The sequence below is a fragment of the Lytechinus pictus genome, chromosome 18, assembly GCF_037042905.1.
Source record: "Lytechinus pictus isolate F3 Inbred chromosome 18, Lp3.0, whole genome shotgun sequence".
In the NCBI taxonomy this organism is placed as follows: domain Eukaryota; kingdom Metazoa; phylum Echinodermata; class Echinoidea; order Temnopleuroida; family Toxopneustidae; genus Lytechinus; species Lytechinus pictus.
The window spans coordinates 5,122,010-5,134,498 of record NC_087262.1 but is presented as its reverse complement, the minus strand read 5'-3'; the positions used below and the strand labels follow the sequence as shown (position 1 = coordinate 5,134,498).

The following is a 12,489-nucleotide window of genomic DNA, read 5'->3' as shown; positions in this document are numbered from 1 at the left end:
ATAATAAATAATAAGATGCGAATGAAAAGGCAGTGTGTTTGCATTTGCAATTTGCTTCACTCGAGATCGATCGTATTCGACGCGAGCGAGGACAAGTAACGTTAGACTTAGAGTAGACGCTTCTCCGTTAGCCGTTTTCATTTTTTTTTTCAAAGCTTTAGTTGTTGCTGTCAAGATTTAATAACTGAACCAAGTGTGATAGTACCATTCTAATACCCTTCTAGACCTATTTTGAGCAAAAACACAGATTCTGAACCTTCGATACAATCGCCTTTAAACTGCATGTTGCCACGTCGTCGACTAGTGAAGCGGAACGTACCGTACCGTACGACACCACCAGCAACGCCTGCAGCTCCGGCGCCGTCTCTGCTCGCTCTCTGTAAGGCCTTGACCTGAGTGAGCTGAGGAGATATCGAAATTGAATGAGGGTGAGGAACTGAGGATCATTTCATTTTCAGCTGGGAGACGTGGCGAGACTGAGTCTGAAACTTTGGTATGGTGGAGATTCAGTTATCAGAATAAATGTGAATTGTAGCTAGTTGTGCATCAATTGAATTTGAAGTTTGAACATAGTCTGACTTAGAATTAGATTCGTAATTTTATTAATTATTATTTTTTAATTTTATGATCATCAAAATTTAAATACTAAAAGTGTTTTAACAAAAGTGGACTTGTTCTAAACTGAATTAAACAACTTAAACTTAAAGTTAAACAACAACAAGTTAATTATGGAAATGAATTTGTCACCAATGACAGTGAATTCCCATTTTATTTACGGTACATTCTTTGCAGTCTTTTGTAGGGGGAAGGGCCAAGGGGAATTAATTCATGAATAAGAAAACAAGCAATCACCAACACGGCAACACTCAATAACACTATTACAGACAGCACGAGGAAGGCTCATATCTTGAATGATCAGTTTACTTCTGTCTTCAACAAGGATGAAAACATGACCACCATCAAAGACAAGGGACAAAGCCCGTATCCAGACATGGAACAAATCAACATTAGTCCTGATGGAGTGTACAAGCTGCTATCAACACTGCAGATACACAAAGCAACAGGTCCAGACGGCTTGCAAGGAAGACTTTTGAAGGAACTTGCGACAGAACTCACGCCTATCCTCACTATTCTCTTTCAAGCATCTGTTGACCAAGGCATTATTCCGGATGACTGGAAAAGAGCTAATGTAGTTCCTGTCTTCAAGAAGGGAGAGAGAAACAGAGCAGAAAACTACAGGCCAATCTCGCTGACCTCTATTGTGTGCAAGACCCTGGAACACATTGTCTGCAGTAGCATTCTTGACCACTTGGATAGCCATAACATCTTATGTGACGCCCAGCATGGCTTTCGCAAGAAGCGCTCCTGTACATCTCAGCTCTTACATGCTGTTCAGGACCTTTCCCAGGGTATTGATGATGGCGATCAGCTTGATGTGATTCTACTGGACTTGTCTAAAGCCTTTGACAAGGTTCCCCATGGTAGATTGATGTACAAAGTCAACTATTATGGAGTCAGAGGAAATATTCACTCATGGATTGAACATCTACTCAGCAACCGCTCCCAGAGGGTTCTTATTGAAGGAGTTACTTCTCATGAAGCCCCCGTTCTCTCAGGAGTGCCGCAAGGTAGCGTGGTCGGACCTCTGCTCTTCCTCCTCTTCATTAATGACCTCCCCGAATATGTATCATCACAGTCTACGGTGCGCCTCTTTGCTGATGATTGCATCTTGTACAGAAAGGTCAAGACAGAGGAGGACACTAAACAGCTTCAGAGGGACCTGGATGCTCTTCAAGTATGGGAAGATGACTGGCTCATGCAATTTCACCCGCAAAAATGCCAAGTTATGCATGTTACCAATAAGAGGGTAGTTATCAAGAGTTCGACACCATATTGCATTCATGGAATACCCCTGGTGGAGACTGATAAAGCAAAATACCTTGGTGTAAACTTCCAGGAAAACCTTAAGTGGAATCACCATGTAGACAAAACAACTAAGTCTGCCAACTCAGTCAGCAGCTTCCTGCAGAGAAATATCAGGGACTGTCCTCTCAAGACGAAAGTGTTGTGCTACAAAGCACTTGTCCTTCCAGTACTGGAGTATGCTGCTGTGGTGTGGGACCCATTTACCCAGAGGAACATCTCAAAACTGGAAATGGTACAACGCCGTTACGCCCGCTTTGCTTTAGGAGACTTTCGACGTACCAGCAGTGTATCAGATATGCTAAAGCAACTCCAGTGGGCTACTCTTCAGGAAAGAAGGGCACAACAGCGAGCTAGCATGGTCTACTGCATCATCAACAAGCTTATTGACATCCCGGATGACCACTTCATTCCATCAACTGGACCATGTACACGTGGAAATCCTGATAAGTTCCAAATTCCATATGCCAGAACACAAATATATCAAAAGACATTCTTTCCTGATGCTATCAGAATATGGAACTCACTCCCAGCAAAGATAGTTCACAGCACCTCCCTCGCATCTTTCAAGCAGGAGGTGCAGCAAAGGAGGCTTCGTTAAGGCCTCTTCTGTTTTTAGCCGCACATAGTTTTGTAGAGATTTTTACTCGCACTATTCATCTGGGCACTTGACAAGCACAAGTACGATAATATGCCAACGGCAGTCTGTACTTTACAGGAAGAAGAAGAAGAACACCAGGGATGTGGGGGTCAGGGCTGGTCAAAACAAATTTGTAGAGGGACTATATAGATTTCTAAATTGAGGCTTTGAACTATAAGGAAATCTTGAGTAAAATTAAAAGACTTATTGGTTGGTGGAAGCAGAGAGATCTTACGATGTTTGGTAAAATAAAACTTTTGATAATGTATGCATTTTCAAAATTAAATTATGTTTCTTCCCTGATGACAGTCCCAAAAGAAGTTTTTAAGGAAATAGAAAGAATTTCTTTAAATTTTATTTGGGGAGGAAGAGATAGAATAAAACGCAAGGTTCTATATCAAGACTATTCTGTTGGAGGACTGAGAGCTCCAAATTTTGAGGTCTTTGTTAAGACCCAACGAATAATGTGGATTAAACGTTTGCTAGATGGAGGGAAAAGTTCGGGTTGGAAAGCAACCTTCGAATATTTTTTTAGCTCTTTAGGTGGTCGAATCATATTTCTGTGTGATTATGATACGAGTAGAATGAATTTAAAAGGTATACCATTATTTTACATAGATATGCTGAAGGCATGGCACGAATTGGATAAGTGTAGACATTTTGGAGGGAAAAGTAATCCCATTATTTTTAATAACAAGCGTCTATGCCTTAATAATAAGACCTTTTTTGATATTGAATTATTTCAGAAAGGTATAGTTAAGGTCTCGGATATAATATTTGGAGGTAAATTAAGACCAGTTTCATACTGGTATAATCTGAAATTTTCATCTGAAAACTTGCTCAAAATTCAAAAGATATTTTCAGTAATAACAGAAGAGTGGATACAAAATGATTTTATGGAAATGGATACAGACAACTTTGAAATTCAATTGATGATATGTGGGCATGTTCAGAAACTATGTGATATAAAATCTAGATGAATATATGACCACTTCATTGAAAATTTTCAAATTGATTATGTATTTCATGTTACAGATGGGCAATCCGAATATGATTTGGGAATGGGGGAACTGAAAGAAGTATTTTTGAGACTGAAATGTGCAATGCTATGCAATAAACACAGAGAATTTCAATACAAACAATTACAAGGGGCTGTGTACACAAAAAGGGAACTTTTTAAATTCGGTTTTGAGACAGATAATTTCTGTTCCTTTTGTAAAAAAGAAGTTGAGTCTTACCAACATTTATTTTTTTATTGTCCTGAAGTTAAGCGATTATGGGAAGAGATGAGTAAAATATTTCAACTGAATGAACTTGGCAGTGACGTTTGGAAAACAATTTTCATGGGGATATCTGGAAATACTACAAGAGTAGCTTTAATAAACTGTATTATATTCTTAATTAAGTATATCATTTTTAGTTCAAGAAAACAGGGAATATTGCCAACCGTACAGAAAGTGACACATTTGGTTAAAGAGTATAGAGATACGGAATATCAAATAGCGTTTAAAAAGGGGAAGCTGGGGGTGCACTTAAGGAAATGGGAACAAATCAATGCATACCTTTCTTAATACTATGGATGTATTGGTTGCTTCATTTTGTTTCTGTTTTGTTTATTTGTTCAAATACAGATAGTTGTACCAGAGCAGGATGCATTGTGTGTGGGTGTACGTGTGTAGATGGATGTGTGAGTTTTGTGACAGGGAAGAGGGGGGGGGGGGAGCTGTGAGTAGTGGTGAGTTGAAGTGAGCTTGTGTGAGTGTCTGGGGAGAGAGATGAGGGGGGAGGGGGTATGGGGGTAAGGTGAGTATGTAGGGATGTTTTAGGATAACCTTCCTCTAATCAACCTTTAAATAATATTTTATCCTTTTTTTATTTCTTGTACAATTAATATGTGCAAAAGAGATTATTTCTATTCTATTCAGGGAAAAAGTCATTTTTTACAAAGTACGTTTTTTTTTATTTTGTCGATTGATACGGGTTTTTCCCCTCTGCTTTCACATTGTTATAGAAGAGAAATTTGGCAGTTTAATTTCATTTGTAATCATTTTAAAAATATTCGTAATCTCATTGATATTGATATATTTATTTGTTTGATTGTTTATTGATTGTATACATACAAAGAATCTTTATTTATATGAATTGTGATTGTAAACTTATTGATTTGAAAGAGGAAGAAAATAAAATATTATTCAAAAAAAAAAAAAAAAAAATCAAAATGTTCAATTTTTTCCTCCTTGGCCTTGCATCAACTACTGAAATTGCATTGGGTGGCCAATCAAAAATATGGGTGATAGTTGTTCAAATGTTTTTTTTTAAGAATATGGAAAAAACGAGTTGAGAGAGGGTATCAAAATCTGACATTTTAATAAAATCAACAGATGGAAAATACTTTCGTGCCACTAAATTACTGCCAATCTTAGCCAACAAGCCATATGAAGAGAGACTCAAATATTTGAAACTACATTCACTTGTATATAGAAGGAAACGTGGAGACATGATTCAAGTTTACAAATTTCTTCATGGTATTGATTTCTGCCAAGTTGATAAGTTTTTCACGATGCACCAAGCCCGCGAAACTAGAGGTCACTCGTTGAAAATCTTTAAGCAACAATACAGACTCAACCTCAGAGGGCACTCTTTCAGTCAAAGAGTTGTCAATGACTGGAACAATCTTCCCGAGTCAGTGGTAACTGCACCTAGTCTAAATACATTTAAAAGAACATTGGACATTCATTGGTCCAATCTTCACTATGTAGCACGTGATCCAACTCTTTAGCGTACCCTCAAAGCTGTATCGTCTGTATTTCCCTAAGAAGAAGCGACCGGAAGACTTACAGGACTACCTTCTCTTCCGTATATTGCTGATGCTGATGATGCTGATGGAAGTAATGTGACATGTAGATGGTAGAGTCAAGACTCTACTTTTGAGTTTAACTGTATCAAAGTTTGTCCTTTACAGTAGTCGGTAAAACTTTTGAATATTTTGCTCACTTTTGTGTCTTTATTTTCAGGTCTTGAATAATATCTGCAAAGATGAGTTTAGCAGCGGCAGGATTCTACGGGCTCTGCTCGGGCTCCATGTCATTCATCAACAAATTGGCCATGAACACCTATGGGTTCAACTACCCTGAAATCATCATGCTTGCTCAAATGAGCGTTACCGTGGCAGCCTTGAAACTCATTCACCTCCTAGGCAAGACAGATCTACCGAACTATACCCGGGATAACGCTCGTCTTTGTTTCTTGCCCTCACTCTTTTACGTCCTGAACTCGACCTTTGCTCTAAGTGCACTCAGCGGGATGAATATTCCGATGTACAATGTTTTGAAGAGAACAGGGCCGTTGTTTTACGTCTTCTTGGCTGTGTGTATTCTGAAGAAAGGCTGGCCAACGGCTTCTATCATTGGAGCTGTCAGTTTGACATCAGCTGGGTGTGTCGTTGCTGGTAAGTATGATGTTCCTCACAATATGAATTATGGATTACTTCAGTCTAACTTTATTCAATTATATAGAGTAGACGATGACATAAGATTAGAAAGAGCAAAGGCATGGAATTTCTATGTATTTCATTATTTGATATACTTATGATAACTATTAGGCAATAGTATTCCTGACGTGTATTGCTTCGTAACTAAACTTTTGTATATGACTACTAGCCTAGCACTACACAAATGAGTTTTGTGTGTATATATAGTACAAGGTTTTTTCACAGGACTGTAGTGTACAATTTTTTAATCTGTTTTCCAGACCAAAAAGTTCTACTATTAGAACATGAATATTGAAATTATTCTATGCATGTGCAATGAATGAGCTAATAATGTCAGCTTTCAAGTGCACTTTAAATTTTGTTTTTATTCTCTAAAGATGTATTGTACTACCAGGTATATGAAATTTAAGATATCAATTTTTCACAGATTTGCACAGAGAATCTCTCTCTCTCACTCTCTTTATGAAAAAATAGTAAATGTATAATTAGAATGAGTAGAAGTTGGAAAATTTTATGTTCCCCTAGTTTATTAGGTAAACCTTGAATTTATGTAGTTGACAATATGGGTTGTCAAATAAAAAAATTCAGGTTTTTCTTAAATTGTAGTGGACACCTTTACAATGTGCATGGTTCCACTCAGAGGTCTGTTCAATTACCCTAATCAGGGGCGGATCCAGGGTTTTCCAAAGGGGGGGCACATTTTCCAGAGGAAAAGTTTGACAAGCAAAAAAAAGGGGGTTACCGTTTTAACCAAAAATGACATTTCGTCCACGTTAAAGTTTGACAAGCAAAAAAAAAAAAGAAGAAAAAAAAAGGTCTTCACTTTCAACGGGGGGGGGGGGGGGGGGGAGGCACATTTTCCAGAGGAAAAGTTTGACAAGCAAAAAAAAAGAAGAATGAAAAAAAAAGGTCTTCACTTTCAACGGGGGGGGGGGGGCACACTTCTGTTTTAACAGCATTTTTACATTAAAAATTGTAATTGTGCCTCTCAAAGGGGGGGGGGCACAGGCCAGCTTTGCCCCCCCCCCCCTTGATCCGCCAGTGACCCTAGTGATAATTCATCATTGGACGTAAACTTCACCTAAATATTGAGTCTTTGTAAAAAAGGTGTATGCATTGCCTGTGCCAACAACTGCCAATTGTTCTATTGTTCATACTGTTTAAAGAATGGATTGTGATCATGAGGTTTGTTGGTGTGCCGTTACTTTCATTGAGACTTTCACTATTGACAAAATAGATTACGACAAAATAGATTACCACAATCAGTATTCAAACCTTGACTTCGCTCCGTGCAAATTATCTTGAAGAAGGGATATTCAATCATTTCTTATTTAATACCATAATAATAGTTCAATTAATAGTTGCACTGCATTTTGATTGCTGGAAAAATTTGCAGAGTGTAATTTTTATTTTAATGTTATTTCTTATTTGTGTTTTATGATGATGGTGATGATGATGATGATGATACATGTAATGATGATGACATTAATGATGATAAAAACAACAATTATAGTAATAATGATAATGATTATCATAATCATCTGATTATCATATCGAAATACCACCATCATTGATCACAATTATCATCATTCTTCAATAATCATCATCATCATAGATAGTTTATTAGTTTGATTATGGTCATTGTTGCTGTTTTTATCGTTGTTGATTCAGTCGGTAACGCGTCTGCCCTTCGAACCAAAGATCGTTGGTTCGAGTCCACCCTGGTTGATGACTGAAGCCAGTGCGTTATGTGTAAACGTCTCTCCCATGTTTCATAGATGCAGGCTATGTTACAATGGAAACACTCCGTCCCTCGGATAGGACGTTAAATGGAGGCCCCGTGTAAAAGAGAGTCACCACCTTTGCACGTTAAGAACCCACTGCACTATTCATATAAGAGTAGGGGGAAACCCCGGTGTAGTGGTCCACCTGCACTCCCCCTATCAGTCACTGTGGGTCATAATGATTCAGTTCGCTTTTCGCCTCCCGGGCGTACATGTAGGTGACGCCAAACAAATAATAATGTTACATAAGTTTTTATGATCATCATCACTACCATCATTATTTTCACTATTTTTCATGTACAGGCCTTGGGGATATATCATTTGATCCCAAAGCATACCTGTTTGGGATCTGCAGTATATTCCTGCAAGGGATCTACCTAACTCTGGTCCAACGACTCGGTCTCAAAGACGAGATGTCGACCAACGGCATCCTCTACATCAACAGTCTCAACTGTCTTCCGTTCCTCATCATCTTTTCTCTCCTCACATCCGAGTTCAAGGAGTGCATCCTATTCTTTCACTCGGCAACCCTTCAAGTTTATCTCATCCTCATATTCGTCGTGACGGCAGGCTGCGTCCTCAATTACTCTCAATTCCTGTGCACCACGATGAACTCCGCGCTGACGACCAGCATCGTAGGTGTCGTCAAGAGTGTCGTGACTACGATCATCGGCATCTTCGCGTTCGGGGGAGTGACGTTGACGACGAACATGGTGCTGGGTATATCCATGAATATCATCGGAGCTTTCTGGTATACGTTTTCCAAGTACAGGGAGAGTCTCATCAAGCACATCAAGAGAATAGGGTCCGCCATCTCTATGAGTGAAATGGGCGAGGTTCCTACAACTGCAACTGAGCAAAAGCGCATGCATCGGATGTCAAACGGCCACCCACCATCTTCATGACTTCGGTCAGTTCCCGTAAACTCATGCCTTTACATAGATTTATTTTCATACAAAGTATAAAAGAATTTGTGACTCGGCATCAACGGTTACATGTATCAGGCCAAGTCACTCGTTTTGAATCTATAATACAAATTTCATAATTTGATTATGCTTCATTCATTACATATACATGTATTGAGTAAAAGTCTATATGGTAATCATGAAAACGCCCGTCTGTTACAGGACGCCAAATTCATGCTTTTGGGAAGGTCACTGTAGTACTAAGCTAGTATTCATTAACAGATTACAATCGGCTCATAAAAGTCACAATGCTTTAATTGTAGGAAAAGAGTAACAAAGAAGTAAATGTATGCAATCATTATTGTACAGTTTCTTTAAAAAATGCGCTGAATTAGGCTCAACTTATTTATGAAATCAACCTGGATTCACAACATGTATTCCAAATCCGCCTTGTACAGTACATTATATTCAGGCCAAACATCTGTTCATTTTGTCCTGAATTGGTCAATAGAATTAGAAATCACTCTTTGCATTTTGCATTACTGGACCTTTTTTTCTTCAATACTTGTGATGCCTACTTTAATACCTACATGCAGCCATGCATTGAACCTTACACAAAAGACCTAATCATGTATGAATAAAAAATCGCAATCAAGGTTAATAACAGGGTGTATTTGGCAAGCATTATTCTTATGAAAGTTTAAAGAGCACCATGAGTCATCAAACTGCCTCTCATTAAAAAAAATCAAGAGAAGAAATTTTAATGTGAATTATTTGCCTTAAACCGGCATGTGTACATAAATAGTGACTATATTTAAAGGATAGTATTTCATAAAAATATAAATTATTACTCTACATTTCAATTTGAATTATACATTTGAATTTTTACAGAAATTCAGAATTAATAGGAGGTATGCTATACATGTAATATCCTCGAGGCCACATTTTCAAAAGTTGGCGGCCTTAGCCTTGGGTCGAGTCACTTGTACAAAGACTCGCCAGTACCGGTCTCAATATTTCATCCCTGATGGTTGTGCAGACCTGCCAACCAGTACGTTTTGGGCGTAATTTAGTACGTTTTTACAACCAAAATACAGTAGGTTTTTTCTTTAAAAAATATGTTTTTGTAAAAAAAAATATTTTTATTTTTTATTTTATTTTTTACAAAATCGTAATTTATTGAGAAAAATCACCTCGATATGTCTCTATTTCATAAAGCGTACACAAATATGGTTATTAGATCAATGTAATTTCAGGTAACTTTTTTTTTTTCAATCATTTTGTTAAAACCATGGTGAGATATACACATGTTTCAATGTTGTTTTTTTTTTCATCTGCAAGAGCAGTGCGCATTTTAGCTTTCATGCAGCTTGAGCGCTGCGATGAGCGAGTGCGCCACGCATTTTATTATGAAATACACTTTTTTGGGGAAAAGTACAGTTTTTTTTATCACAGAATAAAATTTTTCATTCCCAGAGGTTGGCAGGTCTGGTTGTGGGTTAGATTGGCCATTTTCCTTCTCAAGATTAAAAGGGTTTAGTTGCTGATTGTGTTTTTCTTCAATTGTTTGAATATTTGATACAGATAATGGCTGACATGCCCATTGGGTCACTGATAACCCCTTTCATGAGTTGGACGTGGATCGAATGTGGCTCACATGTCATGTGTTTCATTTCATAAAAGGTCGATGACCAGAATAATCTACATTATTTGAATAGTCCAGTGGTTTCATTAAAATTTTATACTGATTTCTGCAACTTGTTCATGAACAAATTAGCAACGAAATTACAATAAACACTTGTATTTAACAAAACATCTCACTAAGCAAAACAATAAACAAAGTTGTATTTTCTATGCATGTATTGATTGGTTGCCTTTATCAGCTATGTAGCGTTGCAACCCTTATGACTTTGTAATTAGGTCTCTGCACTCGATCCGCGCTCCATCTCATCTTTGAATTCGTGAACGAAATTCTCAAATACATGTAATACAGCTTAGGTATTCTATAATCTCAAATATACATCAATCACAATACATGTTTGTATTTATATATTTTGCTTTGCTATTACAGTTTGCAATAACTTTGATATCCTAGTGCTTTCCAGTTTCTTCTCAAATATTGCTGTGGTATGATATTTGTATTCTTGCGGTCTAAATATTTTGAAATGAAGTTTTAAGCTTCCATTGTTGCTATCTTCCAATGCATTGTACATGTTATTGTATAAGAGGTCGAAAAACTGAAGTCTACGAATATCATGAAATTAGGTTTAAAACTTCTATATTTGCAAATTTCCCCTTTATATATTTTATTGTCTGAGGTTGAAAACGGTCACTATGACGAGATTTTATTTTTTTATGTGAAATGTATGTAGATGTGCATTCATTTTGTAAACTGTTTATTATGTCAACAGGAATGGTGTTGATGTTGATTTGTTGTTTACTTTGTTAAAGATTTAATATAAAACTTACTTATTAATTTAGATAGATGAAAGAAGTTAACACTTATTTCATGAGAAAGTCTGTGAAAGCAATGATGTTGATTGTCACCAGATATAGATTTGGTACAGTACAGCACGTACATTGACTGAACTTTGTGAAATCATGAAAATATATTAAAGCTGAAAAAAAATCACATTGAAGATCGCCAGCACAGATAAGCACATGTGGGGCATGGTTCATTGCTAGGAAAAAGACCCGACAGATAGCTGGAATGTCATGCTTTATTTTGCTTATTTCTATCAATGCCAACACCAGGACCGGCTTCAAAGCCGAATTATTATGTAACAGGGGGAATAGTCGGTTAGTCCTCATATGTTAGACAAGGCGTATATACAGTGCATCCCAGAAAAAAGGAAACCGGGATTCCCGTGTCTTTATTCTTTAAAGGCCAATGAATTATATCCTCTGAACCAGTAATTGTATCAGTGAACTTAGCATTTAATTATGTTTATATATATATTCTTTTATTAAGTGCACTGGTTTGATCATACAGTGCGTCCCAGAAAAAAGGAAACCAGGATTCCCAAGTCTTTTTTTCTTCAAAGGCAAATCTAATTCACATAATCATATAATTCAATTATTCTTTATTTTGATACCTAATTAAGATGTGATGAACACTTCACGCATTAATGAGCAAAACGAGTTCGAAATGTCAATCTCAATACCATGTTGCGCAGAAAAATTTGACAAGATTGGTTTGTGATACAACGATAGTGCTTATTCGACGATTGGCTCATTAGCATTTCTTTTGTATTCTTTATTAAGATTCTCTCACTGATCCCTGAAATGAGAGTGGATTCAGATTCACACATGAGTTTCTGCGCAAATCATTACTGATATGTCTCAATATTTATTGTTTTTATCTGCCATGCGTGAACGATTTGATAAGCTGTTAATTTCAAATTAGAGATGAGATTCCGATCTTCCCATGAGAATCAAATAGTAAAAGCATATTTAATAAAATTTTGTGAAATCTCCATAAAACTCGGAAAAACGGGTTTCATTTTTTGTGGGACGCACTGTATATGACAAACCCTTGATAATTTGTCGCCTTTTTTAGGGTGTGTTCAGTGTCGGTTTCCAAATTTAAAAGGCAACATGAATCCTGATTGAAAACTTGATGACAAAACGCAATATAATGAGAAAACAAAGGGTGTGTTCAATGTCTTTCATTACCAGTTGTAAAAGTAAATGTCTATCAAATCACAATTGGGAGGAAAAAGATGCGTTTGTAATCGCGATCAGCTC

The 12,489-nt window shown here is 37.1% G+C and overlaps 1 protein-coding gene across 2 annotated transcripts; it reads left to right on the top strand.

The window, feature by feature from the left end:
- The first annotated feature begins 53 nt into the window (after positions 1–53).
- On the top strand, positions 54–9,059 carry LOC129282213 (uncharacterized). 2 transcript variants are annotated; one of them, XM_064112745.1, is made up of 3 exons: positions 54–428; positions 5,578–6,011; positions 8,141–9,059. In XM_064112745.1, the coding sequence occupies exons 2-3, from the start codon at positions 5,600–5,602 to the stop codon at positions 8,740–8,742; spliced, it is 1,014 nt and encodes a 337-aa protein (XP_063968815.1). In that variant the 5' UTR covers positions 54–428; positions 5,578–5,599; the 3' UTR covers positions 8,743–9,059. The 2 variants fall into 2 exon arrangements, with proteins under 2 accessions (XP_063968815.1, XP_063968814.1); XM_064112744.1 differs by having other exon boundaries at positions 59–493.
- Positions 9,060–12,489: the final 3,430 nt, after the last annotated feature.